At 40.2% G+C, this 19630-nt stretch overlaps 1 protein-coding gene across 8 annotated transcripts in view; it reads right to left on the bottom strand.

Moving 5' to 3' along the window:
• The window catches only part of RXFP1 (relaxin family peptide receptor 1), a 157377-nt gene extending 140747 nt beyond the window's left edge, over positions 1 to 16630 (bottom strand). For 7 of the 8 annotated variants that reach the window (XM_004382043.2, XM_004382045.2, XM_004382040.2 and 4 more), the window contains exon 1: positions 16314 to 16630. Coding sequence is in view for 4 of the 8 variants with exons in the window: in XM_004382040.2 (XP_004382097.1) it covers positions 16314 to 16428 (115 nt within the window). In the remaining 4 variants the exon portion in view is untranslated. The remainder of the gene's footprint in view (positions 1 to 16313) is intronic. The other variant, XM_012557191.1, reaches the window with a different exon arrangement.
• Positions 16631 to 19630: the final 3000 nt, after the last annotated feature.

The raw sequence follows: 19630 nt of genomic DNA, 5'->3' as shown, positions 1-19630 counted from the left end.
GTGGTAGTTGTGGTCCATTAGTCCTTTGGACTAATCTTTCCCTTGTGTCTTTGGTTTTCTTCATTCTCCCTTCCTCCCAAAGGGGTGAGACCAGTGGAGTATCTTAGATGGCTGCTCACAAGCTTTTAAGACCCAGATGCTACTCACCAAAGTAGAATGCAGAACATTTTCTTTATAAACTATGTTATGCCAATTGAGCTAGATGTTCCCGCGACCATGGTCCCCACAGCCCTCTACCCAGCAGTTCAGTCCCTCAGGGAGTTTGGATGTGTCTATGGAACTTCCATGACCTTTCCTTGTACAAAAGTTGTGCTGGCTTCCCCAGTATTGTGTACTGTCTCACCCTTAACCAAAGCTACCACTTATCTATTGTCTATTTAGTGTTTTTCCCTCCTCACCCCTCCCCTCCGTTGTAAATATTAATTTACTTCTTCATTGTTTGGCTATTGCTACCAGAATGTGTATTCTTGTAGGGGAGGGATTTTTACTGTCTTGTTCACCACCAATTTCTGATGCCTGTATCAATGCTTGGCATATTGTAGGAACTTAAAAAATATTAGTTGAAAGAAATAATGAATAGTTGTCGATCTGAAACATTCAGAATGGTATTGTTAAATAGCCATGTTGTGCAGAGCTCCATAGTGTGTATGGTAAGTGGGCCTTCTCTCAGTCTCTGACTTCAGCTGGCTAGGCGTCCTCGTCCTGATCTTACTATAGTCAGTCAAGTCCTTGTTTCCTCAAAGGACATAATCCCTCTACCACCCTCATAGTAACTCTAAACCAGTTGCCATCAAGCCAATTCTGACTCATGGCAACTCCATGTGTACAGAATAGAACTTCTCCATGGGGTTTTCAAAGCTGTGACCTTTAGGAAGCAGATCTCCAGGCCTGTCTTCCAAGGAAACTGTGGGTAGGTTCAAACTGTTCACTTTTTGACTGGTAGTTGGGCACTTAACTGTCTGTGCCACCCAGGTACCCCACAGCTACTCTAGGCACCACACCCTTTGTCTATGGAACAACTACACTAAGGTGCCTTAGTTTTTTTTAGGGAAAGGGGGAAAAAAGACAAAGGGATAAGATAGTTAAGGAAAGAAAGAGACAAAAAGAGAAACATTTTAAGTCAGCACTACCCCCAAAAAACCAAACTCATTGTCGTCAAGTCTACTCCAACCCGCAGCAACTCTATAGGACAGGGTAGAACTGCCCCATAGTGTTTCCAAGGAGCAGTCGGTGAATTTGAACTGCAGACCTTTTGGTTAGCAGCCAATCACTTAACCACTGCACCACCAGGGCTCCTAAGTCAGCACCAGCTCTCCAGTAAAGCCCATGTTGGGGATGATGCTATATTACAATTATAGTTTGTCATCAAATGATGGTGAAAACCCTAAAGAGAGCTTGGATTTTAGGTTTACATTCTATAACATACACCTGTATTAATCAAGTGAACACAAATCTATTTCCCTAGATTAGTTAGGTTTCAATACATAGACAAATGTATATGGAACTCATTCTTTCTGGGAAGTAGTAAACAAATCTTTCTCTTCCATACGTATGGAATTCTTTCAGCTCACCGTGTAAACTATTTAGTACACCAATGTCACAAATCCCAAAATGTAGTTGGTGCCCTGGCCTATGTTGTTTTTAAAGAGTTAATACAGTTTCCAAATGTGCATTTAATTTACACCAAGAAATAATTTATCCTGTGGAAAAATATGACGGTCCAGCTGAAGGTGAATCACTATCCTTTCATAACTGCACTGAATCTATTTTTTAGTTTTTTGTGACTTATTATAATATTTCTACTCATATTAGAAGTTATTAGCAATGATTTTTACATTTTCAGTCATGCATCTCGTTTAGTTCAATGTTTTCATTAATAATTACCTGCAAGAATGGTATAATGTATTCTTATTTTAGAGATGTTCTGGGCAAGCTGTCTCTGTAAACACCTTGCCTGGGATTCTGAAAGCAAGATGAAAAATGTGCTAAGGGGTGATAGTATCTGTGAGGCATTTTCAATAGTGAGTCTTAAACTTTCAGCAGCATTTCATCCTGCTCTTATTGTGCTCGTCACAAAGGAAAATCCAAGTGAGACAAAGCAATGATGCACGTAAAACGTATCATGGATAGTGCTATGCATTAAAATGTAAGCACGTTAAAACAGAGAATGAAATTATATTCATATAGATATTAGGTCTTGGCCCTGGAAAGACAATATTTTAAATAATTTTTATACGTACTGTTTTATTCACTGCTGTGAGATTACTGTTGCTGAGTAAGATCTCCTAAGTTTGTTGACTGATACTTTCCGTAACAGCCTTGAGTTACAAAGTTACTTATTGAGAACTGATTGTACTTCTAGATAGTCAGTACTTTCCATTCGATTCAAATGATTGCAGTATAAACACTCTGTCCACCTATTATCCATTATTTGTAGGTACCTTTGTTAACAATGTTTTCTGTGATGTTTTATCTATTGCCTTATTTGAAAATTGGATTCAAAGGCGTTAAGCAATTATGGAAAACAGTGAGTTAGATAATAAACAACACAAGAAAAATAGGAAGCATGGAAAATACAGACACAAAGTAGGTCACAAGAACTCTTTTGGGAATGAGACAATAGTTGGATGTTTGTGCACTGCAGTGTCAAAAAAGCCAGTCTGACCATATTTAGGGTATTTTAAACAGAAACTTTGTATTGTATTCTGCACATATTTTTGTGTAGTTTATAGGCACTAGTCAGGGAGGAAATATATTAAAATTGGATTAAGTTTTTAGGAAAATAAAGTAAAACCAGCAGCTGGTTTGACTTGGCCATTGCCTCTTGGTCACTAGTCACTCAGGTGAAACGGTCTGAGTGTGGACAACTGGCCACACCTCCTTCAGGGGTGGTTTTCAGGTTCTCACAGTCTAGTTCCTTCTTGGTGTAGCTGTTAGAGTCTCTTCCTAAATAATAAGCCTCCCTATATCATTCCGTGGAGTCCCTGGGTGGTACAAATGGTTAACGTGATCAGCAACTGTTAACTGAAAGATTGGAGGGTCAAGTTTACCAGAGGCTCCTCGCAAGAATGGCCTGACAATCTACTTCTGAAACATCAGCTATTGGAAGCCCTATGGAGCACAGTTCTTCTCTAACACACATGGGGTCACCATGAGTCGGAGTCGACTCCATGGCAGCTGGTACTTGTATATCATTCCATATAAGACCTCCATTCACATTATATGTAGAATACAGTCCAGATTCTTGAGCTGGCCTACAAAAACCTTCACGATCTGATTCTGATAAACCTCTCTAACGCAAACATTTGCTTCAGCCCAACTGTTAAGCTACCCTGAACCTCTCCTCGTTTTCTAGCCCTGCCCTCCTCTGTCCTTCCTCTGTGCACTTACATACGCAGTGTTCTTCCTGCAGTGCCCTTCCTCCCCTTTCCATGCCAAGCAACAGTGGTAGATCTGAACTGAGTTCAATTTACTCAGTCAGTTTTCTCATCTATAAATGGGAATAAGAATAGTTATCCAATAATATCCAAGACAATATCCATGATTCTTTGTCATAGTTTTGGTGTTTGTATGGTGAGTGGAAAGAACTCAGATTTGGGAATAAGAAAAACTTGAGTTTAGGGCCTGGATTAAGCATTTAGGAGCCTGAGATCCTTGGTAAATTCCTAAATCTCTCTGAGACTTCATCTCTCATCTGGAAGAGTAAGGATACATCTACTCTTCTGGGTTCAAGTGAAGATTTAATTAGACAACACTTAAAATTGTTTATCATTTAACCAGAACCTCAACAATTTAATTAGCTGTAACTGTACAAATAACTCATATTAATGATCACACTACGGTAACTTTGTTCTAGCACATTTTGCATATGTAAGTACCAAGGATACAGAGCATGATAAGATATGTTCAACAATTTCAACAGTTTCCCCAGATTAAATTTAAAATAATGTCAGTTCTTGGCGGACTGATTAGAGAAGAGTGTTTGTGATAGCGTGGCTTCTAGGGAGGATGAGAGTATCTGTGTCAAACTACTTCTTGCTTCTCCCTAATACTTAGCTCAAGTTCTGTTGTTTCAGGTACTCCATCAGAAAGAATTTGTGGAAGGAAGTTAGTAGATAAACCCAATGATTTTTGATTGTTTACATTTTGAATAACACTTTAAATGTTGGTCTTTTCTTCTCTCATATTGTGATCAGTGTTCGTTAGAAAAACACGAACACATGTAGTTAAATGTAGAAAAAAGAGATTGAAAATGAAAATTACACAAAAGTGTGAGTGAAATCAGTGGAATCAGTTTGTACAACAAAGCGGAAGAGCGGGAGGAAGCAGTACCCAAGAGAGTATAGGAAGTTGAGTCAGGATAGTTGAGTTAGAATTCAAATAAGATGAGAACTTTTGGCATGACTTAAAAGCTGACCAATAGATACACCCTTCTGAAAAAGTGAATAACCGTACTCACCCTTATGTAAGTTTTGAAAATTCTGATTCCCCTATGCAATTTCTTGAAATTGAGGGTACTCACCTGTATCCAAATAACACTGTTGGGAAATACAATTAAGTATTTGATATTATATGTTTTGCAAATTCTTAAAGATTTCATACCTTGCTAAGGTATGTCACTGTAACTATTACTTCAAATCACTATGTTTTGGTGTTTATAATTCCTGCTTACCAAATGCTCTGTGTTTTTGTGATATGTCCAGATACACTTCCTTCTCGGTTATTTCTTTTTTATCCGTCTGTCACTAAAAGGAGGCAGTTACATGGTACTTTAATGTCCAGGGAGGATAAGGCACACAAAAGGCATTTCCAGAAGAGTCAAACTGTTGCCTTTGAATTCCAAAGCCAGGTGCTTGAGGCAGAGAGTTTTTTTTCTTTTCCTTATTTCTTTTAAAAATTCTACCATCTTGGCTGTGAGTATTAAGACCAATCTTGAGTGATACAGAGCACTGAGTCTTTCCACAACACGCCGGGAGGGTTCAGAATGTGCAATGCCCTAAAAGCAGGTTCCCTGAACTTGGTGACATTTAAGGGTGAGAATGCAGCATCCTGCCTCCTTGGGATCTAAAGCCCCTTAGGGGAAGGAGGGGGTGGAAATCACCAGGAGAGTTTGGGGGGCTGTCACAACCAACCAACCAACCAACAAATAACAAACAAACAGACAGGCTGTTGAGTAGATTCTGACTCATGGCAACCCCATGTGTGCAGAGCAGAACTACTCCATATGGTTTTCATGGCTGTGACCTTTTAGAAGCAGATTGCCAGGCCTTTCTTCCGAGGCATCTCTGGGTTAGTAGCCCAGTGCTTAACTGTTTGTGCCCAAGCAGAGGTGATTCTTGTCCCACATCTTACCATGCAGCCCAAGGAGAGGGCAAGTCTTTAAGAGAAGCCACATGCCCCGAGTCATATGAGAGCCCGGTAGCCAGGGTAGAAGGGTAATGTAGAAACAAGGCCTGAGCCAGTCCCACATCTCTCTTGGCTCCAGACAGGGACAAAGGCCATTGGAGGGTTTCCTGTCTCTCCTGAGAAGGCTGGCTACGAGTCAACCGTCACTGCAAAGGGGCATGTTGTTTGTGTGAGACGGATTCGGAGTATCTGGACCTGGCGGCTGGAGAACAAGGGCGTTTAAATGCTTCAGTAGGCGCTTGTTATGCATTGAATTGTGCCTCCTATAAAGATATACTGAAATCCTCACATCTCCGCCCATACCTGTGACTGTGACCTTCTTTGTAAATTGGATCTTTGGAGATGTTATCAGTTAACTGATGTGCTGATAAGGTAACACTGGAGCAGGGCGGTTCCTATTCCTATATGACTGGCGTCCTTATAAAAAGAGAAGAGTCATAGAGAGACAGAGTGAAGACGGTTACGTGAAGATGAAAGCAGAGATTGGAGTGATGAGCCTACAAACCAAGGAACCACAAAGATTGCCGGGAACCACCAGAAGCTAGGAAGAGGCAAGAAGGATCTTCCCTTAGAGTTTTCCAAAAAAAGCATGGTCTCGCTGACATCTTGAATTCAGACTTATAGCCTCCAGAACTGTGAGACAATACATTTTTGTTGTTTTAAGCTGCCCAGTTTGTGGCACTTTGTTACAAAAGTGCCAGGCAACTAATAGAGCCCTGAAGCCAAGATCCAGAGGAACGACTTAGGCCTCCCAGAAGATCTGCAAAGCTACTACAGATGTTCATCTCTCTAACTGCTCCCCTACCCACCCCCGACTTCAGTGTTTCAGAAGATACCCCTGAACCTGGATGCTACTGGGCAGAAGGGGATAGGCATGGAGGGGAAAAGACTTCTTAAGGGGTTAAGATTATATTTTAAAGCAAAAGTGACTAAATTTTTAAACCGAGCTACTTTGAATTAGCAAATTTAAATTTCTTACCATTTTATGTAGGAGTCATGACCTCTGAACTTAGTTATAGGAACATTAAATTTCACTTTTGCACACCTTACAAAAGAATCAGTCTAGTATAAAACCTACTTTGTGCCCAAGAGCCTCTGTGCAGCAGAGGTGTGTGCTGGGTCATTGGGAGTGAGGGCTGGGTGACAGAGGGAAGTAAGAGGGCAGAGAGTAGGTGTAGACTGCCTTGGGCCCAAGGGAGAGAAATCCTCTGACTGAAATGAGTAAAACGCTCCTGAGGACTGAAGAGTGTTAGAGAAGAGGAGAAGGCATGCAACTTTAAGAAGAATTATGTAGACTGTGTTTGTTTAATGGGTCATCATCCTTTTTGGAGGCATGGATAAAGATGAATACCCTTCTTTTGGAGAAGTTTTTAACAATGTGATTTTATTCTAGACTAGACAACATTAATGGTTTTATAAGCGTTATACGAATATCATCAGCAACACATGTGTCTTAGCCTGTTCCTTGCCCTGCCTCTGTGTCATGGACTGCTGGGCCATCTCATTGAGTTCGTCTTCTTTAACCTTTAAGCGCTTGTTGCCTGCCTGCCAACCTTTCTGTATTTATTCAACACCACTTAGCTCCCTTCCTTCTGGGATTCCTCCTTAGCACCCTGCCTTGTTAATTTTCATTCTTACTGATCTGCGCCGCAGTCATTCATTCTTCATTTATCTATTCGGTTATTTATTATAACTGTGTTGTTGTTGTTAAGTGCCATCAAGTTGGTTCTGACTCATAGCGACCCTATGTCCAACGGAACAAACCACTGCCCGGTCCAGCGCCATCCTCACAATTGTTGTTATGCTTGAGTCTGTTGTTGCAGCCACTGTGTCAGTCCATTTCATTGAGGCTCTTCCTCTTTTTCTCTGACCCTCTGCTTTACCAAGCATGATGTCCTTCTCCAGGGACTGGCCTCTCCTGATAACCTGTCCAAAGTATGTGAGACGTCCTTTGTGTATGTACTATGTGTAACTGTATTATACACAAAATGTGGAGGGGATATAATAAAGGTCAAATATTTGGCCTTGACCCATCTGTTCACATTTTAATTTAATAATTATTGTCTGGTATCGATTCATATTCATCAGTCTTGTACGTAGAGGGAAAGAACAAGTCTATTTAATTCTTTGTGCAACTCCCGCCAGTTAACAACTATAATGGACCATGAGACTAATAATGAACAAATACTAAATGTACTAGAGCAGAACTTTGAAAAAAGATGTCTAAGAACCAGCAGTACTACAAAAAGAATAGAACAACTTTTTCCATTAAAATGGAGTTAATGGAGAAATAATTTTCCGCATTATTTCAGGTCAACACTGGAGAGGAATGCTCGGTTGTTGAGAAAAGTTATTGAAATTCAACACACAAAAACAATCCATCTTTCCAGGGAGCTTAAATTGTGCCGTAAACTCGCAAGATCAGGGGTAAAGACTGTAATTAGAGGGGCAGAAATAAAAATCTAAATTTAACTTAGCGTAACGAGCCAACTCTCTGGATCTTCACACAAAGCGGGAGTTAAAACGGAGGTTGAGAGGAGCTAGCCGAAAGCATGACTGATGACATCTTCTTATCTAAGTTTGAAATGTGTGAGAAGGCAGAAACGTTTATAAATCATGAAGTGTTTGCCCAGTTTCCAACAAATCAACCACCACTAGGAAGGTAAAAATGGCGAATCTGCTGGACCATTGAAAAGGAGTCAGACATTTCTACCCAGCTCTGGGAAAATCTATTAAAATATCAAAAGGCTGCAGCGAGCAACAAGAAAAGAAGATAAAAAGGAAAGATAAGGATCAGAGGTTTTGTGAGCGGGCGGAATGACTGAGTGAATTGTGCTCTATCTCAGGAGCCAGTGTCTGATGCACCCGAGAACTGAATCAGTTATTTTCATTAATTTATACTAGCAACGTGCTGCCTGGGTGACAGCTTCCAGAAAAGCTGTATAGAGTGGCTTAGCTCTGATTTCTCTCAGTAGATCCAGACACTTTTACAAGTTTTGTTCAAAATTTGTCAACTTACATGCATTTGCATGTTTTATTCTAAAATGCTTCAATTTTGAATCTGTAAAATAATATTTATCTTTTCCAATGGTTGCAACGACAATAACCTGCAGGGCTACAACTTCATTTACTACAAGGATCGGGTACTGGAGTGCTTTACTGAATACTGAAAACATCTGCCCAGAACGTCTACGAATTCAGGGAACTGTGCAAGAGAGGATGGGCCTCAGGAAGCTCATCTGGCATGTTTAATAAGCAACTATCCTCTCCATTAGCACTAATTCATGAGGAAGAAGTATGAGGGAGAAGAAGTGGGTAGAATTAAGAATTCTGGTTGCAAGGTTTGGAACCCAAAGAGGAAAGCTTCTCTTCCTGCTCTTTTGTCAGGGGATATGGCGATCCTCAGGAACAGGGAGAATGGTGAGGACAACAAGGAGATACCATGGAAGAAAGAGGAGCTAGTTGATTAGAATTGGAAACCCATATCTGGGCCATGGGGAGGACGGGAAGGAAATGCTGTTGAGATTCCATTTGGCACTACAGAGATCACATATGAGAGAAGAAAGAGAGACTGAGCACGCGGCACATCTTAAAGGAGATGGGAAAACAGCCGGGGAGAATTATTTCATTCCCACATATCCAGTCCATCTCAATGCCCAGAACCAAAATGTAAAGACAGTCTCATCCCACATGATAAATAGGAAGTCAAATCATCATACTAATGATTTATTCCCAGGGTGGCATCATTTGTGCCAATCATGAATCTTTAATACTTTGGAGAGCCTTACACAATAATGAAGATGCACTGCATTGTCCCTGTAAGTGTCCTTTCAACTCCCACAGAGCTGGGAAACACGTCACTCCCTTCTGAGGAAACTGTGTGCTGAGGGTGGGTCAGGGAGGGGAAGAGCACGTTTAGGGTGACTCTGGGAGGCCTTGGGTAGACGGTTAAGGCACTCCGTTAGAGGTTTGAGTTTATCTACAGGCACCTCAGAAGAAAGGCCTGGTGATCTACTTCAGAAAAATCATCCATTGAAAATGTTATCCACCACAGTTCTACTCCGACACACATGAGGTCACCATGAGTTGGAATCGACTTGATAGCAACTGGGTTTTTTTTGGGTGACTCCACTCCACCTGAGCAGAGTTGTCTCACCTGCACCTCATTTCTCTGGCACCAGCCCCAGCAGAGGCAGAAAGACAGAAGAGATGGTCATCTTTGTGCACAGGAGGATTAGGGGGATGTTCAGTGTGCAGGTAATGTTGCCCATGCTGCTGGAGGCTTTTAGAGAAAAGAAGACATCTATTTGGAAACTGGAGTGTCTGAGAGATTATGAAAGTCTACAAATTATTACCCAAAAGTTGGCAAATTTTTCTTCCTTGTGGCTTCACTGTATACCTGGATAGCAATCGTCAGTCTTATTTTTCAACCTGTAGTACATAGAGACTACTTCACTCTAGAGGTGGTGGCCCCAAGGGTCAGATTAATTATCCGAGTAGCATGTAATAGAAAGGGCTGCATCTTTAGAGACAATTTTGTTGCTTGGGAATAGGATAGGAGCATGGGCTGGAGAAAGAATGTAAATAGTGAGCAATCCACTGGATCTTATCTATTCTGAGAACTCTAAAAGCCCTTTACAATCAAGGCCCCTTTGGGCCTGACTCGGAACATGGACTTGTGGTGATGTGATCAGAACCCTTCTCTCTCTCCCTGCCCCATTCTCTCCCTGGTTGTGAGAAAGATCTAAAGTGTTCAGTTACTGGGCAGCTACTTGACAAATGATTACACTAGCTTAGTGTGTAGGCAAGGTCTTAATCTTTGAGGTTAGCAGTTTGGTGGGTAATGAGTTTCTTTCAATAACTTGGGTCGAGGGTCTTTCTATTTTACGGTGATAGTTCACCATTCTGATATATCCTGCCCTTCTTATCCTCCATCTGAAATTTGGAGACCCACTTTTAAAGGGGAAGAAAGAATAATAGAGCTGAAGATAAGAGCGAATGCAGCTATGGCCTTAGTTCCTTCATACGTAAAAAATGAGGGCATTGTCTTCATAAGCTGTAAGTTCACTTCTAACTCAAAAAAATCTAATTCTATGAAACGGAAATGAAAAATGTACTTGAGAAACGTAAGAGGAAATGTTTAACGAGGTAGCAACGCACTGGGAACTCCGATTATTTTAATGAATTAGAACTAAGAGAAAAGATTATTAGGAGACAACATTGTAACTACAAGTTTTAATCGATGAAAGAGTTCATAGAATTGTATGGCCTCTCAGTTCAAAGGCATACTCAATCTTCTGAAAGACACTAAAAATTATTTAAAATCTCAACTGCCTTCTGAAAAGGGTGGAGCCTGCTAATAATGGATATCTCAGGTTATCGGCTATCCCTTGCTGTAGCTAATCATGTGGATGACAGTTTGGTTTGGCTGAATACCTTGCCTAATGGAGGACCAGGAATTGAATTTGGAAACAGGGCTAAGAAGAGAGAGCTGTGTTGTTCTGCATTATAGAATGAGAACTTGAGTTCCTGGGGCAATGTGGAAGGAGAAGCTGAGGAAGGATGACGGGCAGAGAAGTGGAGAGAAGAGCTTGAACTGCAAGATGCAAGGGCTCCATGTGGCAAAGTGAAAACCCTGAGGGCCCCCTCCCACTGAATATTTTAAAAAGACACATCCATTATTACATAAGACTTAAGAAATAAGGTGACTCCAGTTAACTTACTTATTTTAGAAATAATTATAAAATGAATCCATTTGACAAAAAATAAAATATCGAAATTAATATAAAATATAACTGTTTAATAAGAAATAGCAATTTCTAACACAAATAGCAGGAGACTTCACTTTATCCTCTTTTTTTTTTTTCTCTCTTGACCTTTATGAATATGCTAGAGAAGAAACCTAAATTTGAAATAGTCTCAACTTTTCCTGCTTATCTCCAAAGAAAGGGAGAGTTCTTGGTTTTAGTGATGGGCTCTTGATGTTCTGATCAGGGTGATGGGTGAAGCTGTAGAACTCAGCAGGACAAGGGTATTTAATCACTATGCATAAAATGGGAAATAGAGCTACTGGGATTGTGGAGATGCTGAGGGGAGAGAATATCCAGGGGGAGGGAGAGATAAGCTAAGATAGGAATTAAGTCAATTCAGTTAAACAAATATATACTGTCACTTGCTATGTGTATAGCTCTGTGCCATGTGCTGTAAACAAAATCATTTTCTAGGTAAGGTCTTGGGTGGAGCCTAACTTTCTATACCTTCATATTCTCTACATGTACATATTTGTCCACCAGTTGTAGGTGTACACTGAGGGGAGTGTGCAGAGCAGATAGTATTAGCTCAGGTAGGGAGATCTGTTAACTCGGAGCATGAATTTGTTGAACTTCCTGGGACCGGGAGGACCTGCCACAGGATGTGGAGTCATTAATTTACCAGCTTTGTGACCTCTGACTGTCAATATTTCTTTATTGCTTAGTCTCTAAAATGGAAAAATCGCTTAACTTGCCTGAAGCCAGCAGTGTAGATCAGATGATATGTTAGACCCTCATCTAATGACAAGATATTATAATCTTAGAAAGTATTAGAACAGAATCATGTTTTCTAAGAGGCTTCTCCAGGAGACAGGTTTGGATCCGAATCTCTTTTGCAGCACTTACTAGTGGGTGATACTAGACAAGCTACTTAACATCTCTCATTTTCCATTTCCTCTTTTGTAGAGGAGGGATATCTCACAAAGTTGTTACAGGCATATTTCAGTTGCCGTAGAGTTGGCTCCAGCTCATGGTGACCTTCCGTATTATGGAACGACACGCGGCCCGGTTCTGCATCCTCCTCACCATTGTTGGCATGTCTGAGCCCATTGTTGCAACTATTGTGTCAATCCATCTCACGGATGATTTCCTTCATTTGTTTTAGGGATAAACCGAGATACTATCTGTGAAGCACTTTGCACAATTCCTGGTTCATGGAAAGCTCTCCATACCTGGTTAAGTATAAAGACAACCACACCCAGAACCAAATGCCTGGAGCTGGGTATCCTAGTCAGGTTTAAGAACTTACAGTTCCTTTCATATCAAAGATAAACCTAAGTAGACTACCCAGCTCCAGGTGTTTTCATTTAACAAGTTTGTCCCGATGTGTGCAATTATGCTGGCTCAAAAATGTAATAATTTGTTTCCCTTTATACAGATGATGCTATTTGCACAGATTTATTAATTTTCTTTCTCCTTGAAACTTATAACTGATTCCAAGTTTGTAGTAAGAACAATACAAAATTTTTAGCAGCCTTAAAAATACTAGATGGTTCTGTAGCCTGCAAATTAGAATGTTTATTCTCCCATCTTTTGGAGGTAGATAAATATGCCAGCATTCTCCTTTCTCACGTGGTCTGTTCTGAGAATGGCTGCTTCATTCCTCTCCTTCGTGATCAGAGGAGAGAATTGGAATTGCCTGAGACCCCATGTACCAGTGCTGAGATCCCAGGCAAAGACCAGGTGGTCTCATAACCACCCACTTGGAGTCAAGAAGTGAGGCCCTTACCAGTTGGGCCAGTCCTTGGCAAAATATTACAGTAGAATCAAGTTCATGTTCAGGCCCCTTCTATTTTTTACTTCCTCACTTTTGTTCCCTGACTATCCAAAGTATAAGTAGAATGGTTGTTTTTGCTTACTGATATTGTTTAAGTAACAATTAAGGCCTTTTCTGATAAGTACTTATGAGGCAACTCTTCCTGGGGTTTTAATTTTGAAATAATTATAGACTTGCAAGAAGTTGCACGTAAGTGAAACCTATGAGAGCTGGAACTCGACAGGACTGCCTTGTTTCTCTGGGTCTCGCACGTTTTCCGCCTTTGACAGGATGTAGTCTTACCACTTTTCTATTGCTCCCTATTAGTGGAAAATATGTGGGTTTTCCTTCTCTGACAGGTTTGAGCCTTGCATAGGTTCTGGCTCTCGCAGGTTTTACTGTATGTATATATATTTATATATGTGTGTATATATATATACATATATATAGCAGAGAGATCCCATAACTTTTCACCCAACCTCCCCTAATGCTAAAATCTTGCATAATTATCATACATCATCAAAACCAGGAAATGGACATTGACAATAAAATTAACTAGGCTACAGACAGAAGAATTTTTAAAAAATGAAAAATTCTCCAGGCTAAACGGAGCCCTCTGAACCTCCCTGCTGCCCCTGTGTGTTCTCCTCAGCTTCTGTGCTTGTCTGACTGTCTGATAATCCGATTACTTTGCTCTCTTCCTCACTCCATCCCTCCAGAGCAGGGATGATGCTGTATGCATCCTTTAGTCCTATTTCTTATTAAAGTACCTGACATTCAATAGTGGACTTGGTTAAAAGGATGACTAGTAATTGCTTAATTCTCAAAGCTTATTTATACATTTATACACATGATCTCTAGGAGAACATCCATGGTTTAGGGGAAAGGGCATAGACTCTGAAAACATTCAAATCTTGGTATTTGTTGGCTTGCATCTTGTGACAAGGCACTAAATGTTCTTGGCTCTGGATTTCTCAGGTGCTTAATTGTATCTACATCGCATAATTGTTGTGAAGATTCAAGGAGATAATCTATGTAATGAAGAACCAGATGCAGGGACTCTGAGAAGTAGGTAGGGTAAAGGATGTTAGTGCCATTTTACAAACTAGGGCCCAGAGAGGGCAAGTCATTTGTCAAAAATCACAGAGCTAGTACATGGCTGTGCTGCTAAGCACCTTAGGTCAGGCTTCTCCCATGATATCACATTGCCTTTCCCAGGTAACAAGAGAATGGATACAAAACAAAAACAAAAGCAACAACCGTGGGGAAGTCACAGACGGTTAAGAATTGGTCCTTGTGTATATCGTTGACCTCCTTTGTTATGTGCACTGGAATGCTTCTTGTAGCGGGGGCTGGGTGAGTTCTAAGCTAAAAGGTGAGCTGTGGATGTGGACTGCTATTTCAGGCGTCTCCACCAAGTGCCTCCCCCAACCCCAGTTAACACCATGAAGCCAAAGTCAGCCTCAGATGTTTGTGCCTTCATCCCTGGTAGAAGGCTTGGAGCTCCCAAATACTCACATTGCATTATCAAATTAAAAAAAACAAAACAAAACAAAACAAAAAACCAGAACCTAAATTTAAAAGAATGGACAGATTAGGGAGGGATCAGCCTCACCATCATTGCCATTGTCATCATCATCATCATTATCCACTTTCTGCTCAAGCAAATAACTTCTTATTAGCAAAAGAAAACATGCAGACGTGGAACTTTCTTACTAACCTGAAATGACTGGCAACACGTTAGCCAAAGTTGCTTCTCAACCTGCCCTGAACACCTTTTACATACCTTCCGGAATTCCTTATACTAGAATGCTCTGCAGCTTACTCAATCTATTCATTTCATTGAAATGGAATAGAAGATAAAATATGTTATTGATTTGTAAGGCTGCTGGCTGCAAACGCCGAAGACTCTGGTAGTTTAAATGCTGGATTATAATTAGAAATATCCAATTTTTGATAGTGGTTTGTAATTTGACTTTTTCTCCTCCACTTAAAAAAATGGAAATGTCAGTAAACAAGAATAGAGCTAGAGAAAGCGAGGAGCTAGAATATTTCTTCAGGAGTCAGGGTGGTTTTCCGGGTTTTGATGCTGTCCCCTACTGTTGACAGTGTAGGGAAGGTGTACCAGAGGCCAGAGTGGGGAGGAGAGACAGGGAAAGGAATCATTTGGGTGCAATACATGCCATCAGAACTGGGAATCAAATTCATCTGGTGACATCCCTCAACAGAATATCTTAGTGGAAACAAAACTTTTGCAAGCTTTTATGAGCTAGAGGAATCTAAACATGCTTGGAATTCTAAATGTGTTAAAGCTTAATCACTCCCCAGCATCAGAAGGAATTAAAGGTACTCAGAAAGTTTTCTTTCTTGGTTTGCTGGAACTTTCTCATCACTTATTTCCTAAGAAACAAAAGCATTCTATTTCTGTTTACATAATATAATTCAAACGGGGCTTCATGCAGAACAGCCGCTCACTTGCATTAGACTTTCTGAAACATAAACTCTGGCACACACAGGGAAAGTAAAACTTGTCATTGTCGGAGAAGTGTACCATCCATTTGGAGCTCATTGTGGGTGTACATGTGTGTGTACATGTGTGTGTGCCTTGTTTTTCTTTCAAGAAATAGTGAGAAATCTTGCTAAATAATACTAATAAAAGTTATATGAAGGCATCTTTCTGGGAGGAAGCACACCTATGATATCAACCCTCAAAGGGCAAGGAAGACAAAGCATTAAAACTACAAGGCAACCAGAACAACTGTGGACACTTCCCCGGCGCATTTCATTGGACATACTCCTTGTATAAAACCTCGTCTTTAAGGACTACTATTCTCTAAACATTATAATAATAATAATAAAAAAACCCCAAACCCACTGCTGTCAAATCGATCCCAACTCATAGCGATCCTATAGGACAGGGTAGAACTGCCCCATAGGGTTTCCAAGGCTGTAAATCTTTATGCAAGTAGACTGCCACATCTTTCTCCTAGGGAGCGGCTGGTAGGTTCAAACCACTGAACTTTCGGTTAGCAGCTGAGTGCTTAACCACTGCACCACCAGGGATCCTTAAACATTATAAAATTACTCATAAAAGAAGTGTCATATCAATTATAGAAATTAGCTGTTATGAAGCATAGTTCTATATAACATGCTAGTCTTGCTAGACTGTTGACTCTTCAAATAAATATCAGAAATTTATTAAAGATAACCCTGAAGTGAGGTAAAAATTCTATCAGAAAATATATTTTTATATATTAAAAGCATAATTAGTAAACATTTATACTTGTGCTCACTTCTGAATATACTAAAATATATATTAATTAAATACTGAGCATACTTACAATATTTTCCAATAACCAAGATGTAGAAGAAGACAGGACCAGATGTCATTTCTTTCTTCCCGAACAACTGATTGATAGAAATGGATAGAATTTGGTCTTGGTTTCTGAGTAGCATACAGCTCAGGGTGGTTGCAAGCTATTTCTGTCTGCAATCTTAGCAGCTATGAAACGGTCCTCCCTCCTTCCTCTTCCATCCCCTTTCCCTCCCTCGCTCCATTCTCTCTTCTTTTCTTTCTTCCTTTCTCTCTCTCAGGATCTCTCCTCCCCACCCTGCTTCTCTAAGTCTTAATCTCGTATGTGCGCGCACACACACACACACACACACACACACACACAGAGCTGAGCGGTGAGGAAAAGTTTGAGAGAGAGAACACAGTCTTTTCTGGTTCATTCAAACATTTGTCTTTACGTCCTGCGACAGTCTACAAATGAGGGTGTGTACAGACACTGACAGATGACTGAATGGATCGAAGTCTCCCTCCTAGAGAGAAGCTGAGCTAGAGGTATATTACAAACAACAAAAAAACAAAATTACTTTTCCTATTATTTGGGGCCAGAAAAAGAAAAGAACCACACCAGGCAAAATACCTTTGTGGAATTAACGATCAGGCAGGAATTAAAGTGGAAACAATCTTACGTGATCTGTCCAAATTTAGGAATTTGAATAATACAACATCGTTCAAAGAAAAACCCAGAGGGATAAAAAAATCCTAAATTCTCTTGAACTGGTGACATGTTATTGGCTGTGGAGTAAAGTCCTCCTGAGTGTGACTCATACTCTGTTACTTTATAGCTGTGTATTTGCTTACTCTTGCTGGACCGTGTGTGGCTTCATCCTCTGTAATAGGAGGGAAATATCTATCCTGCAGGGTAGCTAGAATCACCAGTACATTGAGTGCCTGGCGTGGGTTCTAGGGCATAATAGGTGATTAGTAAATGGCAACCGTTGATATGATGATGATTTTTATTATTTGATCAGTGAAAAAAAAAAAAAAGTGCGAATGAGAATAACATTGTCTATAGAATGTATTTTCTTTTAACCAGGCTACGTCATTCTTATTTTGTGATGGGGGAATGTGTTGCTAGAACAAATGGGTAGCACATTGATAGGAGAAGTTTGTTTGTGAGGTTAATGCCTCCTAACAACTCCACATCTGGAGTCTGATTACATTACATGTCTTTATATCATTGACTCCAATATAAGAAGTCTGTTTCTAAACAATGGCTAGAAGTTTACAATAACATTGATTTTTTTTTTCCTTCTGTACATATAATTTGAAGTGCTTGGATGGCGCAGATGGTTAACATGCTTGGCTGCTAATCAAAAGATTGGAGGTTCTTGTTCGCCCAGAGGAGCCTCAGAAGAAAGTCCTGGAGATCTACTTCTGAAAAGTCAGCTGTTGAAAACCCTATGTCAGAGTGGAACTGCTGACACACGTAGGGTAACCATGAGTCTACTGGACAGCGACGGGTACGGGTAGATGTAATTCATTCCATGAGAGGAGAAATGAAGTACAGAAATCTTGACAAGTCCTAGATGTATTTAATGAAGACATGGTTCTTTTGGTAGACCTACTTGTGTTGAACTGAATTTGAATTCCAATAAAATGGTCAATATTCTTCCTCATTTTTGCAATGTTTCAAGAATGTAGCGTGGGTGGCAAATGGATTATTTATTTATTTTAGAAATAATTTTTCCTGGAAGGATCTTGTGGGACTTTATCAGCGGCAATATCTGAAGAGGGACTCACAGAAAGCTTCTCAACAGTAAATGAGGGAACTTCATTTGTGAGTCGCCCTGGTATAGAGTAATCTAGTGCTACAGAGATCCACAAAGTAATTCGGATGTTTTTTGTTGTCTTTGAAAATTTTACCTGAGCTGGTATCACAGACATAAACAATTAGTGGACAAGTAGCTAGTAGGTACTCTTTAACAATATATGCATGAATGCATTTTTAATCTACTTAAACCATCAGTGAAAAACCTCAAAAATCATAGCTCACATCTCATAAAATCATACCTCTTTTATTAAGAATATATTACATTTTGATAAAATAGATACTTACCTAAAAAAACAATTTTAGACATTTGTCATCTTGGGATGACACTTCTTCATTTTTGCCAAAGGCATTGAACCTAGAATATTAGTTCTATATAAATACATTTGTGGGAAAAACCCAAGAATGAACATAGAGTATCCCTACCATCCACTCCAGCGGGGTTCCTCACCAGTGACACTATTGGTATTTTTGGCCAGAGAATTCATTACTGTAGGGGACTGTCCTCTGCACTGTAGGATGTTTAGCAGCATCCGTGGCAATTAAAAGTGTCTCGAGACATTGCCAAATGTCCCTGGGGGGAGGGAGGGTCACTACTGATTGGGAACCACTACGCTGTAGCAAAAGACTTCCTGAACAGTGTTTGGCTAGTGAGTTTTACCAGACAATAAAACAGAGTTCTTCTTACCTAACGTTTGAATTAAAGTGTGTTTTCTCATTCTCCCGTTTTGCTGTTTGAAGACATACATTAAAGAATTTAAAAAAACAAACAAACAGATGATGTATGTTCCTAGCCTTCTCTTCCTGCCCACATTGTTCAATTATAACTTGTACTACAGACCTGATAGAATCTGTGACGTCAGTGCCTCTGCTTGGCTGAGCACGTTAGGGTTTTCTACCCTAGGTTAGGTGATGACAGGCTAATAGAGGTTAACACGTTTTCTTAACTTGGAATCTTTTCTTGAAAACTTATTGAAGCTCTCTCAATAATAACAAAATTTGCTGTCTGAAAATGACTTTTCATAACAACCTGGAGAGGCAAGGCAGACAAGTGATGGAGTCCCTGGGTGGTGCAAATGTTTAACATGCTTCACTGCTAACCAAAAGGTTGGTGGTTCTAGTCCACCCAGTGACACTTTAGAAGAAAGCCCTGGTGGTCTACTTCTGAAATATCAGCCTTGAAAACACTATGGAGCACAGTTCTACTCTGACACACTTGGGATTGCCATGAGTTGAAATCGACTCGATGGCAACTTGTTTGATATTTCTTAATATACATCCAAGTTTCTAACATTGTCCAGTGATCTTTCCTTCCGCCATGACTGAAATAGACCATTACACTCTTCAACCATACTTTAAAATTAGATAATGACACTTGAGGTCTTTTGCCCACGCTTCTGAACATATTCGCCACCATCATTTTCAACGGTAGAAACCGCCATTTTATTAAGTGTTTCTTTGATTTGTAGAGCTGGGGAAGTCCCTTGGAAAGAGGCTGGTAAAATCCCAATCAGAACCTTGTGATATAAACATATTCA

This window comes from Trichechus manatus, unplaced genomic scaffold (genome assembly GCF_000243295.1).
Source record: "Trichechus manatus latirostris isolate Lorelei unplaced genomic scaffold, TriManLat1.0 scaffold00089, whole genome shotgun sequence".
In the NCBI taxonomy this organism is placed as follows: Eukaryota; Metazoa; Chordata; class Mammalia; order Sirenia; family Trichechidae; genus Trichechus; species Trichechus manatus.
The sequence above is the reverse complement of the archived record's forward strand: the minus strand, read 5'-3'. Positions and strand labels throughout refer to the sequence as shown.